The sequence below is a fragment of the Petromyzon marinus genome, unplaced genomic scaffold (genome assembly GCF_048934315.1).
Source record: "Petromyzon marinus isolate PM22_M1 ecotype Great Lakes invasive population unplaced genomic scaffold, UKy_Petmar_22M1.pri1.0 PM_G_Scaffold_84, whole genome shotgun sequence".
NCBI lineage: Eukaryota > Metazoa > Chordata > Hyperoartia > Petromyzontiformes > Petromyzontidae > Petromyzon > Petromyzon marinus.
The window spans coordinates 735419-755818 of NW_027423040.1; the positions used below are offsets into that span (position 1 = coordinate 735419).

The window sequence follows — 20400 nt, forward strand, 5'->3', positions numbered from 1 at the left end:
TTTTTTTACAAATCCTCACTTAACTACACATTTTGCATGAAGATGTAGGCTTTGGTTCAATCAAGCAAGCAAATCTGCACAGACATCCTATATCAGAACAAGTGTTGTGAATAATGCCAAAATAGAGGTCCGTGAAATGTTTTTCATTTTAATCAATTTTCATTCTATATTTTTGTCAAGTTATTTTACACTGTATAAACAGTTAAAACAGGTAGTGAGGCCCTTAATTATGGGTTCTGCACAACAACAGAGGAAGTGAACAGCCCTTCTTGATGTGCTTCCTTTCATTATCAAAATGCTTGTATTTTGTAAAGTATTTTAAAGGTAAAAAATATAAATCTGGCTGATTAAAAGGACCCCCCTAAGGACAAGAAACATTTACATCAAACTGGCTGATGTCCGAGAATAGGAAAAGGAATTCATGTGGCGACATTTAAACAAAACACTTTATGTAATACCTGACATTCTAGTTTATAAAAACGTCAAGGTTTAAATATAAACACTATCCAGAGGAAGAAAACCTAAAAAAAATTACGCTTGATTATTTAATTGTTGTGCTATGTTAACTCTAGCACCAGTGGAGGAAAAACGTGCTTGTAAAACTCATGTTAACAATTTCCTTGTATGGAACAGGGAAAGTAATTATTACAATCTTCAATTAAGTAGAATATTGACTCCAACTGTGCAATTGTAATGACTAAAATAGAAAATTACACATTAGCTGCAGCATGTCATACTTACTTCACCAAAGAGTGTCAGTTTGTTATCTGGAAGCAAGCTATTAGATTCATCAAGCAAAAAATCTCTTCGAATGAATTTTTTAAATCCCCAGTCTTTTCCTTGGAAAAAGCGGTATGCTCGCGGGCTCTCTGTAAAAAAATAGATTTCAAACAATACTCACCAGTTCTTACAATAAACGGTGGTAATTTCATGTAATGGGAAAAAAAAACCTTAATTCTATTTTCAAAGTGTAAAGACAGCAATGTATTCTAAAGCCCTGCGCCACGGTGGCAGTCAACTACCTCGCCTGGTATATAGGTCATGGGTTCGATCTCAACCCTGATGCCTGTATATTTGGAATCTGCATGTTCTCCTTGTGGTTGCATGTATTTTTATCCAGATCTTCCGGTTTTTCCCTCCATATTTATAAAAATCCAGAGTATTTGGCTGCTATACATTTCCACACAATAAGCCATCTCGTTAAGCTATCGTTTGTGGCCGGGGCACTTCTGAAAAAGAGCTATGTACAGTGAGGGAAAAAAGTATTTGATTCCCTGCTGATTTTGTACGTTTGCCCACTGACAAAGAAATGATCAGTCTATCATTTTAATGGTAGGTTTATTTGAACAGTGAGAGACAGAAAAACAACCAAATTCAGAAAAACGCATGTCAAAAATGTTATAAATTGATTTGCATTTTAATGAGGGAAATAAGTATTTGACCCCTCTGCAAAACATGACCTAGTACTTGGTGGCAAAACCCTTGTTGGCAATCACAGAGGTCAGACGTTTCTTGTAGTTGGCCACCTGGTTTGCACACATCTCAGGAGGGATTTTGTCCCACTCCTCTTTGCAAATCTTCTCCAACTCATTAAGGTTTCGAAGCTGATGTTTGGCAACTCGAACCTTCAGCTCCCTCCACATATTTTCTATGGGATTAAGGTCTGGAGACTGGCTAGGCCACTCCAGGACCTTAATGTGCTTTTTCTTGAGCCACTCCTTTGTTGCCTTGGCCGTGTGTTTTGGGTTATTGTCATGCTGGGATACCCATACAGGACCCATTTTCAATGCCCTGGCTGAGGGAAGGAGGTTCTCACCCAAGATTTGACGGTACATGGCCCCGTCCATTTTCCCTTTGATGCGGTGAAGTTGTCCCGTCCCCTTAGCAGAAAAACACCCCCAAAGCATAATGTTTACACCTCCATGTTTGACAGTGGGGATGGTGTTCTTGGGGTCATAGGCAGCATTCCTCCTCCTCCAAACACGGCGAGTTGAGTTGATGCTAAAGAGGTCCATTTTGGTCTCATCTGACCACAACACTTTCACCCAGTTGTCCTCTGCATCACTCAGATGTTCATTGGCAAGCTTCAGACAAGCATTTATATGTACTTTGTTTTGCAGGGGGACCTTGCGGGTGCTGCAGGATTTCAGTCCTTCACGGCGTAGTGTGTTACCAATTGTTTTCTTGGTGACTATGGTCCCAGCTGCCTTGAGATCATTGACAAGATCCTCCCGTGTAGTTCTGGGCTGATTCCTCACCGTTCTCATGATCATTGCAACCCCACGAGGTGAGATCTTGCATGGGGCCCAAGACCGAGGGAGATTGACAGTTCTTTTGTGTTTCTTCCATTTGCGAATAATCGCACCAACTGTTGTCACCTTCTCACCAAGCTGCTTGGCAATGGTCTTGTAGCCCATTCCAGCCTTGTGTAGGTCTACAATCTTGTCCCTGACATCCTTGGAGAGCTCTTTGGTCTTGGCCATGGTGGAGAGTTTGGAATCTGATTGATTGCTTCTGTGGAAAGGTGTCTGTTATACAGGTAAGCTGAGATTAGGAGCACTCCCTTTAAGAGTGTGCTCCTAATCTCAGCTCGTTACCTGTATAAACGACACCTGGGAGCCAGAAATCTTTCTGATTGAGAGGGAGTCAAATACTTATTTCCCTCATTAAAATGCCAACCAATTTATACAATTTTTGACATGCGTTTTTCTGGATTTTGTTGTTGTTATTCTGTCTCTCACTGTTGAAATAAACCTACCATTAAAATTATAGACTGATCATTTCTTTGTTAGTGGGCAAACGTACAAAATCAGCAGGGCATCCAATACTTTTTTCCCACACTGTAGCTCAATGGGCCTTGCCTGGTAAAATAAAAATAGTTCAGTTTAGCTTTTAACTTCAAGGTAGATGAAAATCAGACCTGGATTTAAGTGTATGAAGATATAGTTCATATGGATTAGTTGAATGTGTTTGTGTATTAATAATGCTTGTCTTTGTAAACATGGTTGTGTGACGTGAGTTACATGTTAACATTACCATAGCAAATATGAATTAGTGCAGTCACGAAAGCTTTAAATCAAGAGTCCATCTATGTTCTGAAAAGAGGAGGGGGGAGACGAAAAATTAATTTATGCTGTCTGAAAGCCACCGTAAGTGTGAACAATCAATTAAGACCTGAAATGGTGTATCAGATCCTTCCAATGATTGCTAAGCCAGAGTCCATCTTCTCGGTTGAAATTGTCTCTGTGTTTGTATATGTGGATAGCCTCATGAACAAATATCTCATGGTAGCCAGATGGATTGCAAAGAACCTCTGTCTTGGAGAAGTCAATGTCATGTGAGCCTACTGAATTATAACAGTGATCTGCCATGGCCGAGGTGTTGGTCCTACCGTGTTTAAGGTCTGCTTTGTGTTCACGAATGCGGTCCGAGACATGGCGTTTGGTTTCTCCAATGTAACTACTACCACAGAGGCAACTTAGTTTGTAGACACCAGGGTACTGTATGTCGTGATAGCGAACTAATGCGTATAATGCTCCCACGTTTATAATGAACTTAGGTGGGTGACCACTATTGATTCCCATGTCACAGGGCTATACCTAATACATGAAAACTTGAAATGAAACTTGAAATAACAGACTGTTGAGGCAATTGCTGTTGGCGAGTAGCAGCGTCTATGAAGGCTGGCACAGCACACGAGCAGTGGGTGGCCAACAGCAGGCTCGGCCACCAGAGACCCACAGAGACCCACAGGGACACACAGAGACCGACAGAGACACACAGAGACCCACAGAGACTCACAGAGACCGACAGAGACACACAGAGACCCACAGAGACACCCACAGAGACACACAGAGACATACAGAGACCAACAGACACACAGAGACTCACAGAGACCCACAGGGACACACAGAGACCCGTAGAGACCCGTAGAGACTCATAGAGACCCATATAGACCCAGAGTGACTGAGACTCGTAGACACCCATAGAGGCTCAGGGACTCACAGAGACCCATAGAGACACCATCACCACCACCATCATCACAACCATGATCATCACCACCATCACAACCACCACCACGATCACACTGCACCAGGTACTCATTTAAAGCCATGCCGACCCATGGAAAGCGGTTTAAATATTCGGCACCGTTATTGGTCGTGAGTGGGGAGGAATCGAACTCTGTTCACTGGGTTCGCAACACAGCGTTGCAAGCCACCACACTGCCGCTCCCCATTAGGACGACGCGCACGGCATTGACAACCTTGATGCTTCCGGTTGCTTGCGATGAAGTGACCGGTTGGCTCAGCCTGCCAAGAGCACCGAGCTGTACCGCTGAGACCATGGGTTTGAAATTCAGGCAACTTGCTTGTGATTTTAAACCAGGTTTCTCAAGCATATTGCATTTGGCTAAATTCCAGCTGAGAATGAAAATATCAGTTTCACTCTCGTACGTGAAACATTTTTCTCGGTGGCAGGGCGTGTGGGGAGGTGCTGCTCATGACTGTTTGGGGGGGGGGGGGGGGGTGGTGGCACGTGGCCCCCCAATGATCCGATCAAAATCCCTCATTTCGATCGGATCATTGGGGTTTACAGTGAGGGAAAAAAAGTATTTGATCCCCTGCTGATTTTGTACGTTTGCCCACTGACAAAGAAATATAATTTTAAGAAATATAATTTTAATGGTAGGTTTATTTGAACAGTGAGAGATAGAATAACAACAACAAAATCCAGAAAAATGCATGTCAAAAATGCTATAAATTGATTTGCATTTTAATGAGGGAAATAAGTATTTGACCCCCTCTCAATGAGAAAGATTTCTGGCTCCCAGGTGTCTTTTATACAGGTAACGAGCTGAGATTAGGAGCACACTCTTAGAGGGAGTGCTCCTAATCTCAGCTCGTTACCTGTATAAAAGACACTTGTCCACAGAAGCAATCAATCAATCAGATCCCAAACTCTCCACCAGTCAACGCCCTACATGGTTGATTGACGTTGAGAGACCACGCCCACACACGTGATCGTCTAACGTGGTCGATTCCCACGTCTACACAGTAGGAATCGATTAATGAAGGTTCATTTTAGACCACTGTTGATTCCCATGTTATCCCAATGCAAATCGATTTTATTAGCCTAAGCCACAAATAAATCGGTTCCCATGTTATCCCAATAGAAATCGACTCATACATCCGTAACTCTATTATAATCGATTCCTAATGTTATCCCATTAGGAATCGGCGCGAGTATAGGTAATCGAAATTTAAATCGATTTTCCCTGCAGGTGACTTGGCGCAGCAGCCACGGAAAGCCGAGCCGATCGATACATCATCGGGTGCCAGGTTGTGGTGGACGTGGGGAGCGGTGGTGCAGTGGTTAGCGCACTGTGTGTGTGTGGGGAGCGGTGGTGCAGTGGTTAGCGCACTGTGTGTGTGGGGAGCGGTGGTGCAGTGGTTAGCGCACTGTGTGTGTGTGGGGAGCGGTGGTGCAGTGGTTAGCACACTGTGTGTAGTGGGGAGCGGTGGTGCAGTGGTTAGCGCACTGTGTGAGTGTGTGTGCGTTGGGGTGGTAGCTGTGAACACAGTGGGTACTGTGGTTAGTAGTGACAAGTACATTATTATACAGCAGTGCCTTAAACTTGTTATTAGATTCAAGTATAACGTTGCAATGACTATTGTTTGCTAAACATAACTTAACATTTTTAATGACTGAGTTGAGTTTATGCTTGCGTTGGGGTGGTAGCTGTGAACACAGTGGGGACTGTCTGTGTACTCAGTAGTGAGTAGTACATTATTATACAGCAGTGCATCTCATGCACACACACACGCATCTCATACACACACACAAAGACAAAGATCCCCCATATAGCCTGTAACAGACTGTAGGGGCAAGTGCTGTTAGCGAGCACCTATGAAGGCCAGAACGGTACACGAGGGGGTGGGTGGCCAGCACCACGCCCGACCGCCTTTGTCTCCCTAGTGGCGATGTTTACACACCGCACCAGGTACTCATTTGAGGCTGAGTCGACCTAGGGGAGGCCCGGGACCGGTTCACATAATCGTCACTGGTGTTGGCCGTGAGCGGGAATCGAACCCGGGTCGCCAGGTTCATAGCGCAGCGCGCTAACCGCTACACTATCTCATACACACACACACATCTCATACACACACACACACATCTCATACACACACACATCTCATACACACACATCTCATACACACACACACATCTCATACACACACACACACATCTCATACACACACACATCTCATACATGCACATCTCATACACACACATCTCATACACACACACATCTCATACACACACATCTCATACACACCCATCTCATACACACACACACACACACGCATCTCATACACACACACATCTCATACACACACACACATCTCATACACACACACATCTCATACACACACACTCACATGCATCTCATACACACACATCTCATACACACATGCATCTCATACACACACACATCTCATACACACACACATCTCATACACACACACACATCTCATACACACACACACATCTCATACACACACACACATCTCATACACACACACATCTCATACACACACACATCTCATACACATACACACATCACATACACACATGCATCTCATACACACACACACACACTCGCATGCATCTCATACACACAAAGACAAAGACCCCCGTATAGCCTTAACAGACTCGGGGCAATCGCTGGGAGCCAACACCTATGAAGGCCGGCCCAGCACACGATGGGGTGGGTGGCCAAACACCACGCCCGGCCGCATTTGTCTCCCAAGTGGCGATGTTCACACCCTGCACCAAGTACTCATTTAAGGCTGAGTTGACTTCAAAGACGGAAACAGGAATACTTCTTCACAGTTATGGCAAATCGCCTGATGAAGCTGGTTGTAATAATCAGTGAAACGTCATTCTCTAATGGTAAATGTTCTGGGTTTACTATCCAATACACCAGTGTGCTGAACCAGTAACTAATTGGCACGTTTTGTTTACGTGAAATATGCTCTGACTTTAACATAGCTATTTCTGTGACGAGTTACAAGCTAACCACTCAGCTATTTCAATGCTAAATTCTATGCTAATTCCTTTGTCAAGGGGTACCTCTGCGGATGTGTATACTTTAACTTAGCTATTTCAATGAGCCATTTCAATGCTAAATTCTATGCTAATTCCTTTGTCAAGGGGTGCCTCTGCGGATGTGTACACTTTAACTTAGCTATTTCAATGAGCCATTTCAATGCTAAATTCTATGCTAATTCCTTTGTCAAGGGGTACCTCTGCGGATGTGTATGCTTTAACTTAGCTATTTAAATGAGCCATTTCAATGCTAAATTATATGATAATTCCTTTGTCAAGGCGCTTTGTGTTTTTCTTCTCACACAGCTTAAAGGTCGTGATCTAAGCGTGGCTTCTCTCACTCCAGCGCTGTCCTCCAGACAGTCTCGTCCCTTCACCTGATGAAGGCCGCTTGTGTTGTGGCCGAAACGTCGTGATTTTTTGTTATTTTATTTTCACCTACGTGACTTTACCCAATAGAACCAAAGAGTATATTTTATACTTTTTGCATTGTTTACACTCTGGAAGCTACCCACATGGCAAATTTCAAGTTTGTTGCATGTCGGGAAGTATGCTAAACATTTCGAACAGACACACATATTCACAAATTTCCCTTTTATCTATACAGACGAAGGGGTGGGTGACAGCACCACGCCCGGCCGCCTTTGTGTCCCCAGTGGCGATGTTCACACCACACCAGTTACTCGTTTGAGGCTGAGTCGATCTAGGGGAGGCCCAGGAGCGGTTGAAATAATCGTCACTGGTGGTGGCCGTGAGCGGGAATTGAACTCGGGTTGCCGGGTTCGTAGCGCAGTGCGCTAACCACTACACTACAATGCGTTACGCTTCCACATGCGTGGGTCACGTGACAGATTTGACGTTACAGCTCACTTGCCGTGCAAAAAAATAATGCATTATTGAGCTCCTCCCCCCTCCTCCCCCCCGAAAAAACACAAAAGTGTATTTTAATAATTTTTGTGTGGTGTACAGTCTGGAAAGTACCCACATGGCAAATTTCAAGCTTGTTGCATGTCGGGAAGTACGCTAAACATTTTGAACAGACACACATAATCACAACTTTGCCTTTTACATATATATGGAGATAATTTCGGCCAGGGCTGCCCTGTGTCAGCGACTCTGAAAAATATGCTGACACCCGGCACACCACGTCCCGTGTGTACCTTTCGCTATCGCCGTGGCTACCGGGGCTGTGCTGCCCACTCCACTCCGCACCAGCGACCCGGAAAATATTCAGTGACAGATTAAGCCCTGATTATTATTCACACAATTACACATCCAGTGGAATTTGAACACGTGATTTCGTGCTTACGGGACAAGGTGTTTACTCGGTGGGCCATAGCTGCAGCTCCCCAATGCTGCATAAACCCACGGTTCTTGTTATAATTCCAGTTACAGTAATGCTACTTTATCAGGCACTGGCTGTATTTCCACTGAAATACACAAGGAGAATTCTCTGTTATTACGAATCTTATATCTGACATGTTTAAGTGGTGCTTTTCTGTTCGGTGAAATGTGTTGCTATTAAATGTGATGCGAGCAAAGAGACTTGTTTATTGATCGCTGATCGATCGATTGACTTCATGGCCGAGCGGTAGCGCGTTGCAGATGTTTGTGGTACGAGCCCCACGACCACCCCGGTTAATACTGTGGGTGTATGAACTGTAAATATTGCGCACTGTCTGCTTCACAGTCGGATGCTCAAGATCTCGGAGATGTAATTTAAATAAGTAGTATGCCACGTGTGTCTGCACAACTTTGTAAATGCGAAAACTACTGTGGGCTGTCCGTGAAGCGTAGTGCCTCCAGGGTGTAGCCTCGTGTGTATGCTGAGCTTGTTTCGCACCGTACGTAGCCAACCATGCTCATCGAATGGAGCGGACGCCAACGTGCACTCGCAAAACCCCAAAAAGCTTTTTGATTGCCCTCGTTTTGTCCGTTGAAGACGATGCAAGCCGCGCCGCAGGACGATGGCCACGAGCACCAGAAGCCGTGCCTCAGCGAGTCCCGCGCGGCGGAGCTGGTGGAGCGCCTCTACGGGGTGAGCGTGGCGGGGGTGAGCCCGCTGGCGAGCTACGTCGACCAGAACTACCGCGTGCTGGCGCGCGCCGGTCGCCAGTTCGTGCTCAAGGTCACCAACACGCGGGACAGCCAGCGGCCGCAGATGCTCGAGGTGCAGATGGCCATGATGAGGTTCCTGCGGGAGAGGGGCTTCCCCATGCAGGAGGTGGTGGACAACGTCAGCGGGAAGATCATGTCGCTCGAGAGCATCGGTGAGCTGCGCCTGCGGGGGTCCCGGGAGCAGAGACATTGGAGAAGAGATGTACATAATACTAAATCTTGTTCTATTTGATGTGCTTCTCCATCTCTCTTTGTCTCCCCCTACATGCTAAGGCCTCGGCACAGAGACCCTATCTCTCTGTGCTCCGTACGTTGTGTCTCTCTTTGTGTCTGTGTGTGAACTCCCTCCACTTAGGTGTCTGTATATATCTCTGCGGTTCTGTGTTTCCTCTCTCTCTCTTAAATTTAGCTCTTCTATGCCTGATGATGATTGCTTGCGTTGCAATCGAAACGTCGTATGCTATTATGTAATTTTATTTTTTCTTATTTCTACGTGACTTTACCGAAAAAACCAAAGAGTAATTCCTGCAGTCACGAAAGCGACAAATCAAGTTTAATAGATGTACAGTGCAGTACAATTGATTTTGCTCCAACTGAACTCTGGCCCCCACAACATAGCACCACGCAGCAGCCTGTGATGCCTGTTTAATGCACGATTGTCACCCATAGAAGCCCTAATCCAGGCTCAACCTGCTTAGCTTTCAGATCTTACGATAGGGCACATTCCAGGTGATTTAGTCATAGGCTGATAGTAATCATACGAATACAGCATTGGTTTATACTTGCAAAGACAACGATCAATATCCGAGCATGAGGCGGTGGTACGATACTGGGTCGCACTCCACTGACGATAAGTGATGTAAAAGGATCATACTTTTTAGTTTTTGTGAGGTTGGTGGATGTAACGCACTGCTTGTTGGTACTGGCCCAAGGTCCACATTGTGATATTTTGTAAATTCTTCATATATATAAAAAAACAATGTTTGGTGTGTGGGATGAAACTGGAATGACTGCTCACAGCAAAGCCACACGGACGAGACGATAACATCTGTGGTGAGAGATCAGAAGCACACTTGCTGTTTTCTCATCTACTGACCTGCATGTTGGTAGATATAATGTTTTTACAGTTCACCGACGCCGCCATTCGCCAACTGCACAGTGTGTTCCACCTCCCCACACCTCCGATGAGCACGGTTGGCTACGTACGTATGGTGCGAAAGAATTTCAACATACTTACAAAACCTAAATCGTAATTTTTGTTTCTGCTTATCTTCCCACGAGACCCTGAGACGTTTTAATGGCACAGAGAAGCAAACGTCAAACTCTTTGCATCGAGTTCCGGATTGGCTGACAAGGGGAACACGTCAAACCAAAACCATGTATTACATGAACAAGCATAGACGGGAGAGAGATGTCACAAGCGATATATTGTAGAGATATGAGAGAGATTTATTCATGATAAAGGTTTTTTGGGTGAGATCGCGTTATTTATAAATGTGTCATAACCCTCCACCACCCGACACAGCCAAACAGTAAAAAATGAGTCACGTTGACAACAGACAAAATAGTTCACTACTTTAGCCCACCGGTGTGATGAAGAGTGAATCCACAACATTTACAATATTTGAGTACGACGTTTCGCTGGTAATTACATCCAGCATCATCGGGCAATTCACCAGAATGGTGAAGCCCTCACTTGCTCCTGGTCTTAAATAGAGCAGCAGGGTGATGTCATCATTTAACTCATTCATAGAGAGAGATTTAATCAGAAATATGATATTTATATGGAAGAGATAGGAGAAAGATCTATCCGCAAGAGGAGAGATTTAGAGAAATGCAAACATGTCGATACAGAGCTTATCTCTCCCCCACACCCACTCCGACCTCCTGCATCGCATCACTTCTATTAATATTATTATTATTGTAATCATCATCGTTACACTTGTTTTCACAGCAGAGCCTCACTGAGTATCGGGAGGGTCTTGTCAAACTTTTCAGTTGGGGGGCGGGCGTGGGAGCGACGGTTGTCGTGTGTAATTTCAAGTGAGTATTGCTGACTGAGACATGTACTTAATTAGTTCTTGTAAGGCGTGGCGGGATAGTTGTCCTGTAGACCAGAATGAATTAATTTTGGTGGTTCGGGCTTGGCCCACGGGCTGTAGTTGGGACAACCCTGGGCTGCTAAACATTTGTAAAGCAAAGTGCTTCATAGCTCATCGGATTCCTCCAGTAAAAGTACATATTCTGATTATAATGCCTGGGCTAGCAGCGCTCCTTTAAACCCAGGCTCGGGGTTCATCGCGTGAGCTGACATCACCGCCCAACGCCGTGTTTGGAATGCGAAGATCACGGAAAGCCGCTGACCCTTATATTTACGTGATGGAACGAGCGATAAAAGTCGCCTCCTGATGCAGATGGGCCCCCATTCACCCTGCTCCTAAGTAATTTGCTCAAGCTGAACCCAGGGAATTCAGCTAGACTCGTGTGCTGACGTATCCATTCTGGCCCGAATCTGGGTGAATTGCCCCCGGTTCCGGTCAGCGTGCGCTAAGGCACGAGGGTTGCGTGCCACGTTGCAACTTTGGCGGATGCCTTACGCATGGGTGTGGCGAGGTATTATTCCTCTCAAATGCTTTATTTAGCTATAGCGGTTTAGACAACAAGGCCATATAGGAATGCGAATTTCGGAATGCGTTCGTGTTATTAATTTCTGCGTTAATAGTACCGTGAAAGAAAGTCATGATGAAAAAATCACTCCAATTTACTATTTTGGGGGGGGGGGGGGGGGACAGAAATACTCGATTCAAGTTGCTTGAGAGATTGGCGTTTTAAAGACTACACAAATTTTACGTGCGTTATATATCGGACTTGGCACGTTCATTATTATTATTAACCATTTAATGCTGAGCAGCAAATTGTCGCTTAATTTCCTAAAAAAAGAATAGTAGCCTTGGCTATCAGTTGAGCAATTCATAAGAGACCCTGTGTAGTATAGCACGTGGGTAATGAACACAGGGCGCAAAGTGGTGAGTTGACACTTTGGCCAGACCTTGGAGGTTCCGATATCAGCTTCCGAACAGCTTTTTATGTTCCAGCAAAAGGAAGCGACGGTGAGATTTCACTAACCGTGGTGACCTCTTGACCTCGGTGGCGACTCCTGCTGTGAATTCTCAGACTGCGGCGAAGGAGAGAAGGAGTTCAACGTGCGGCTGCTCACGTACCTGCCCGGCGTGCCGCTGTCCAGGGTGCTGGCGGATGGCAGCCTGTACTACCAGGTGGGCAAGCTGGCAGCAAGCATCCACCAAGCCCTGCAGCAGGTACGAGAGCACGAGCGCCTCTTGACAGGTGACGTGAGACTGCAGGGATTCATATTCTTGTTGCTTTCGGTAAAGTCACCACGTAGAGGGGGAAACAATAAAATAATAAAAAATATAAAACAATAAAATTCTCACGACGTTTTGACTGCAACACAAGCAATCGTCATCAGGTGTGAAAACCACAACAAGGAAATTTGAAAAAAAAAAATATTGCTGTGGTTTTCACACTTGATGATGATTGCTTGTGTTGCAGTCGAAACGTCGTGAAAATTCTATTGTTTTATATTTTTATTATTTTATTGTTTTCCTTCTACATGACTTTACCGAAAGAAACAAGAATATGAGAATATTCGCCAAAGTAAAAAGCCAAAAAATAAATAACTCGCAAATTACTTCATTGGGAAATGCGGAGCGATAGTTTCCCCAACCCCTTACTGCGACAATCTTAAAAAAAAACTCTTGAGTCTCGGCGAGCCTTTTCTCTCGGTAAGCAAGTGTAATGTGACGTAACGAGCCCACTCGCTCGGAACGTACGCAGCTGTTCATAATTAGCAACGTGAGAGTCCTTCCAAGTGATCGAATGGCTGGTTTTCAAGCAGCGTATTTTTGGTTTAACATGTAGGCTTTCGCGACCAATATTATTCATAATAAAGGTTTTTGGGTTAGATCGCGTTTATTTATAAATGTGTCGTAACCCTCCACCACCCGACACGGCCAATCAGCAAAAAAAGTGTCACGTTGACAAAAAGACAAATAATTCACTACTTTAGCCCACCGGTGTGTTGAAGAGTGAATCCACATTTACAGTTTGAGTACGACGTTTCACTGGTAATTACATCCAGCATCATCGGGCAATTCGCCAGAATGGTAAAGCCCTCGCTTGCTCCCGGTTTTATATAGAGCAGCAGGGTGACGTCATCACTTAACTCATATCAGGTTCAGTGATTAGAGGCGGAGGGGGGGTATTGTAATTATATAATCGATTAGTAATCAGTCATTGTTTATGATTATTAATGAGTTGTAGATTAGTAATTCTTTAAATCAAAATGTAATGTGTATTATTTAATAATATGCTTCCAGGCCTCACTAAGCCTGTAGCTGTCAGAGCGATTAAAGTTATTCTTGTTCCTCTCAATTTCAATGGATTCTCTAATTAGTCTTTGCCAGTAATAATTAGTTTTACACACCACTGCAACATTGTCAAAATCAATTGAGTGTCCTTGTTGACAAGCATGTTCTGCCACTGCCGACAGTTGTGTTTGAGATAATTTAATATTTCTCTGATGTTCTTTTAGTCTTACGCTGATGTTACGTCCCGTCTGTCCAATGTAGCAGCTGCCACATAAACAATTAATCCAATATACACCTTCTGTTGATAATTTAGGTAATGCGTCTTTAGTCCCAGACACTAGTTTTTTAATTTTGTGTACTGTACCAAATCTTACTGTAATGTTTTGCTTTTGCAAAACACGGGCTAATTTGTCAGTTACTCCCGAGATATATGGAATTTTTATTGTTTTAACAATCTGGTCGCTTTCAGCAGTATTGCTTTGCAATCGTGATTTGGCATTCAGTGCTCTGTTAATTTGAGCATTATTGTAGCCATTCTGTCGTAGTGCGTCTTTAACGTGTTTGATCTCTCTCACTAGACTTTCACCATCTGACACTGTTTTAGCCCGATGTATGAGCGTCTTGATAAGAGAGGATTTCTGAGCTGGATGATGATGTGATTCTGCATTCAGATAGGTATCAGTGTGCGTTTGCTTTCTGTAAACGCTGTGTGTTATTTTACCGTTTAGGCCATGTCCAAGCAAAATATCTAGGAATGGGAGTGTGTTATTCACCTCCATTTCCATGGTGAACTGGATGGCCGGGTTTTGTGCATTGAGATGATTTAGAAAATCATTCAGTGTATCTTTACCATGTGGCCAGACAACCAAAGTGTCATCCACATATCTAAACCAAAAGGATGGTTTTAATGTGCTCGAGGCAAGTGCTCTTATTTCAAAGTTTTCCACGTACAAATTTGCTGTAGCAGGGGATAAAGAAGAACCCATTGCTGCTCATTCCTTTTGTTTAAAGAAATCCCCTCTCCATAAGAAGTAAGTGTTATTTAAACAATGGCCAGCAAGTTTCAGAATATATTTTGGTAAACCGGTATTCTTTACTAGTGTATCAAGTAATTTAAGCGATTCGTCCACTGGAACCTTAGTGAATAGAGAAATCACATCAAAACTTACCAGAATATCATCAGGAGTAAGTTTAATATCTTTAAGCACATTCACAAGATGTTCTGAATTTTTTTTTTATGAATGAAGATGTCCTACCGATGTAGGGCTGTATTTGTTAGGTTATATATTTTGCTAATTGATATGTGGCAGAGCCAATTGTACTGACTATGGGTCGTAATGGGATGCCGATTTTATGAATCTTTGGTAGCCCATAGAGTCTAGGTGGTTTTGAGGCCCTTGGCTTAATTTGGTATTGCTCATTTTTAGGGATTAATGAATTTGCAATTATTGCAGTGGTCTTACGTTCTAAAGTATTAGTTGGATCTCGTTTAATTTTAATGTAGGTGCTTTCCTCTAGTAAATTTCTAATTTTATTATCATAATCGGCTCGTGACATCACTACAGTAGTGTGGCCTTTATCAGCTGCTAGGATTTGGATATCCTTGTTTACACGCAGCTCTCTTAAGGCTTTTGCCTCATTAGAGCTAATATTTACTTTTGGAATTTTGCTATTCTCAATTATTTTAGCAACCTCATGTCTAGTCATCTCTGCCTCATTATGTGGAAGGAGTCTAACTGCTGATTCTACCTCAGCAATGATCTCATCCACTGGAATTGTGCGTGGGGTAACGGCAAAGTTAAGGCCTTTAGAAAGGATAGAGACCATGTCACCGGTTAATACAGTGTTAGTCAAGTTCAGTACGGTTTTGTTTTTAAATTTTTGGTTTTCAGTAGGGATTTGTTTATTATGTAGTCTAGAAAATTTATTAATTTGGTTAGTTTTTGTTAGTTTAAACACATTATGAGCCGATTGTTGTGTTATGTTATCGATTATATTCCAATAATGCATAGATACACTATTGCTTATATCTAAGTGTAACTGCTTTAGCGATTCCGAAATGTAAGATAGTTCACTCCTATTGTGCTGTATTCTCTCTATTAATAATAATTCGCTAGCTCTGTGTAGTATTTGGTTAGCTTTAGAAGACTTTATGTGATGTGTTATTTTAACTGCGTTTGGTATTACCTTTGAATCTCTGCACCTTTTGAGGAACGCCAGTGAAGATATCAATTTCATCCGCTTAATGCGGAGCTTCTCCAATTTTCTGGTTTTAAGAAAAGTATCCTCCCCATAGAAGTTAGGCAGTTTAACATGTAGGCTTTCGCGACCAATATTATTCATAATAAAGGTTTTTGGGTTAGATCGCGTTTATTTATAAATGTGTCGTAACCCTCCACCACCCGACACGGCCAATCAGCAAAAAAAGTGTCACGTTGACAAAAAGACAAATAATTCACTACTTTAGCCCACCAGTGTGTTGAAGAGTGAATCCACATTTACAGTTTGAGTACGACGTTTCACTGGTAAATACATCCAGCATCATCGGGCAATTCGCCAGAATGGTAAAGCCCTCGCTTGCTCCCGGTTTTATATAGAGCAGCAGGGTGACGTCATCACTTAACTCATATCAGGTTCAGTGATTAGAGGCGGAGGGGGGGTATTGTAATTATATAATCGATTAGTAATCAGTCATTGGTTATGATTAGTAATGAGTTGTAGATTAGTAATTCTTTAAATCAAAATGTAATGTGTATTATTTAATAATACGCTTCCAGGCCGCACTAAGCCTGTAGCTGTCAGAGCGATTAAAGTTATTCTTGTTCCTCTCAATTTCAATGGATTCTCTAATTAGTCTTTGCCAGTAATAATTAGTTTTACACACCACTGCAACATTGTCAAAATCAATTGAGTGTCCTTGTTGACAAGCATGTTCTGCCACTGCCGACAGTTGTGTTTGAGATAATTTAATATTTCTCTGATGTTCTTTTAGTCTTACGCTGATGTTACGTCCCATCTGTCCAATGTAGCAGCTGCCACATAAACAATTAATCCGATATACACCTTCAGTTGATAATTTAGGTAATGCATCTTTAGTGCAAGATACTAGTTTTGGAATTTTGTGTACTGTATCAAATCTTACTGTAATGTTTTGCTTTTGCAAAACACGGGCTAATTTGTCAGTTACTCCTGAGATATATGGAATTTTTATTGTTTTAACAATCTGGTCGCTTTCAGCAGTATTGCTTTGCGATCGTGATTTGGCATTCAGTGCTCTGTTAATTTGAGCATTATTGTAGCCATTCTGTCGTAGTGCGTCTTTAACGTGTTTAATCTCTCTCACTAGACTCTCACCATCTGACACTGTTTTAGCCCGATGTATAAAATAACACAGCGTTTACAGAAATCAAATGCACACTGATGCCTATCTGAATGCAGAATCACATCATCATCCAGCTCAGAAATCCTCTCTTATCAAGATGCTCATACATAATCCATTGAAATTGAGAGGAACAAGAATAACTTTAATCGCTCTGACAGCTACAGGCTTAGTGCGGCCTGGAAGCGTATTATTAAATAATACACGTTACATTTTGATTTAAAGAATTACTAATCTACAACTCATTACTAATCATAACCAATGACTGATTACTAATCGATTATATAATTACAATACCCCCTCCCCTCCGCCTCTAATCACTGCATCTGATATGAGTTAAGTGATGACGTCACCCTGCTGCTCTATATAAAACCGGGAGCAAGCGAGGGCTTTACCATTCTGGCGAATTGCCCGATGATGCTGGATGTATTTACCAGCGAAACGTCGTACTCAAACTGTAAATGTGGATTCACTCTTCAACACACCGGTGGGCTAAAGTAGTGAATTATTTGTCTTTTTGTCAACGTGACACTTTTTTTTGCTGATTGGCCGTGTCGGGTGGTGGAGGGTTACAACACATTTATAAATAAACGCGATCTAACCCAAAAACCTTTATTATGAACAACGTATTTTTGTTGTTTCCCCCCCCCCCCCCCCCCAAATTTTATTCCAAGCGTCGGGGTGGAGCGGTGGCGCAGTTGTGCGCACACTGCGCTACGAACCCGGCCACCTGAGTTTTATTTCCGGCCACGGCTAACATTCGTGGCAAGTGATATCTGAACCAGTCCTGCCCCCCCCACCCCCCCCTTGTCCTCTATCCTTCACCAACCTACACTGACCAGTTTGGCGAAGTATGGTCAAACACCCTACATGACCAACACTGAATACGGCAGTGCCTTGATAAGGGCTGTATGAGTTGTGCTAATTGGTGCCATGTCATGAGATGGAAAAAAACATCTCATTCTGTGCATCACCTCTGGTTAGAGAATGGCCCACAGAAGGTGATCTCACAAAACTACTTCTCAGATCCATTCAAGTGTCCTGTTATTCACAAATACCAATCAAACATTTGCCAGCCGCACGCAGGACTTGGGCAGCCCCACCCTCAGCTGCATAATAAGTCTAGATTTTTAGCTTTCGTGACTGCAAGGATTCATACTCTTTGGCTTTTTCGGTAAAGTCACGTAGGTAAAACTATAAAATGATAGAATGAAAAAAATGTAGTTGTTTTTTCATTTATTCTTTTATTTTATAGTTTTACCTACGTGACTTTACCGAAAAAAACCAAAGAGAAAATAATAAGTCAAGGAGAACATCTTTTCTGAAACGAAGACTATCCTTTGCTAAGCTTGACGTTTTGCTGCCTTTAACTTACATGTGTACTCAACTGGCCAATGCGATGTTAATCTCGTATTGCATTTTTTGTCATCTTACCGCCTTCGTTTTTAAACATCTGCATAGTTTGAGCACCCGTTCCTGCACTCCCTGCAACGAGACGATTTCATCTGGAACCTGTCAAACACCCACCTGCTCGAGTCCTACCTCTTCACTCTGGACGGCGACCCCAACCAGGGTCTGGTCAGGGAGGTCATCGCCAAGTTCCGCGAGGAGCTCCAACCCAACCTGCACAAGTTTACCAGATGTACGCTCGCCTCGCAGCTTCACCCGGGACGTAGCTCCATGCCTCAGGGGGCGAGGGGCGCTTCAGGCCACCGACGAGGCCTTGAAGCCACGACGGGTGCCACGTACGTGTGTACGTTGAACTTCTTTCGCACCGTACGTAGCCAACCGTGCTAATCGGAGGTGCGGGGGAAGGACAACAAACTAAACACAAAAAAATCAGTTCAAAAATAAATTAGTGTTCAATCTAGGTTTAAAAGTGCATAGCTCCAGTGCCTTCCTAATATCGGAAAGAAGAGCTTTTCAGACGGCCGCAGAAGTGCATCTGAAAGCGCGCGATGCGGTGACCGTCTTTCTTTGTTCGATGGTTAGCCAAAAGCCGCTGCGAGGATCACCCGAATTCGCGTGATGGTTTATGCTGCTTGACGAGATCAGCAAGGTATTGTGATTCATTTGTGGCAAGCATTTTCTTTGCAATGTGCTTCACGTGATTAATTTTACCCAGCATACACAGATGCATTACAAGGCATGCATGTAATGGGGGACACTCGCACAGACACTGATCACAGGTGAAATCAAATGACAGGGTTATTACATTCAGACGCTACTGTATATAAATCATAATTGTAATTTCTACCAAATCATTTTTCAATGGATGCTAAATTGTGTTCAACAGTTTTTGTTACACATATACTCATAATAATAATAATAATGTACAGCCCTTTGTCAATGCACTATCTGGACGAAGGCATTCCCAGGCTGTGTAGGGTCATGGGGGTTGTTTTGCCTCCTTCACCATGCTGGTCGGTGAGGAGGTAGGTAGGATCCCAGGACTGGTTCAGATATCAGTGATGTTCTCCATGGCCGGGAATCAAGGGCTCGTGATGCGGTGTGCATACCACTACACACCGCTCCATATCTCGCCCCTGTACAGGGTTGTACGACGCTGGTGGGTTATTGTAATTCTGTGCCTTTGAAGGCAGGAGAAGTCGGTGATTCACTGAGACTCTGCGGGGGCCGTTCTTAGACTCGCACACGCGGCTTGCGCAACACCAATCGTGCGGCCGGAATAAAAACGGCACGGGAGGACGGTCAACAATAAAAGACAACGGACGAAATCAAATTCGACGTTTCCCCCTCGCCGCAGGCATAATCCACGGTGACTTCAATGACGACAACATCCTGGTGCAGGAGGTGGCCGCGGGAAGCGAGCAGCAGCAGCAGCAGCAGGGGCCCAAGTCGGCGGAGGGAGCGCCGCGGCACCGCGTCTCCGGCATTGTGGACCTCAACTCGATGATGTTCGGCTACCACGTGTACGACCTGGCCATGGCCATCATGTACATGATGGTGGAGAGCGGAGAGGCGATGGAGGCCGGGGGTCACGTCCTGGCCGGCTACGAGAGCGTGCAGGCCCTCACCGAGGACGAGAGGAGGGCCGTTTACTTCCTGGTGGCGTGCAGGTGAGAGCGGAGGTGGGGACGGGGGCCGGGGCAGGTCGGGTCGGGTCTGCCCGGATCGCCGTTGGCCGCATCGGGAAACGTTGGCTTCAAAAACCTGTGGCGGTTACGTAACGAGAATTAATCCAGGTCTGGCGAGAATCCGATAAACTCGATGATTGTGCGGCAAAAAAAGTGCTTTATTATTTATTTAAAGCTCTTCATCAGACCAATGATGAAGGTCTTGCCAATGCCATGTCGATCGTCGCGGTGGTTGACCATACTTCACCATGCTGGTTAATGTGTATTGGTGAACGGGGGGGATCAGTAACAGTTAAGACATAATAAT

At 44.0% G+C, this 20400-nt stretch overlaps 1 protein-coding gene across 1 annotated transcript; it reads left to right on the forward strand.

The window, feature by feature from the left end:
* Positions 1-5265: 5265 nt before the first annotated feature.
* Positions 5266-20075, forward strand: LOC142921681 (hydroxylysine kinase-like; the record flags this gene model as incomplete). The annotated part of the gene is made up of 5 exons (XM_076062986.1): positions 5266-5339; positions 9053-9380; positions 12403-12545; positions 18457-18637; positions 19763-20075. Coding segments are annotated over exons 2-5 (962 nt in total), but the record flags the coding sequence as incomplete, so codon positions are not given.
* Positions 20076-20400: the final 325 nt, after the last annotated feature.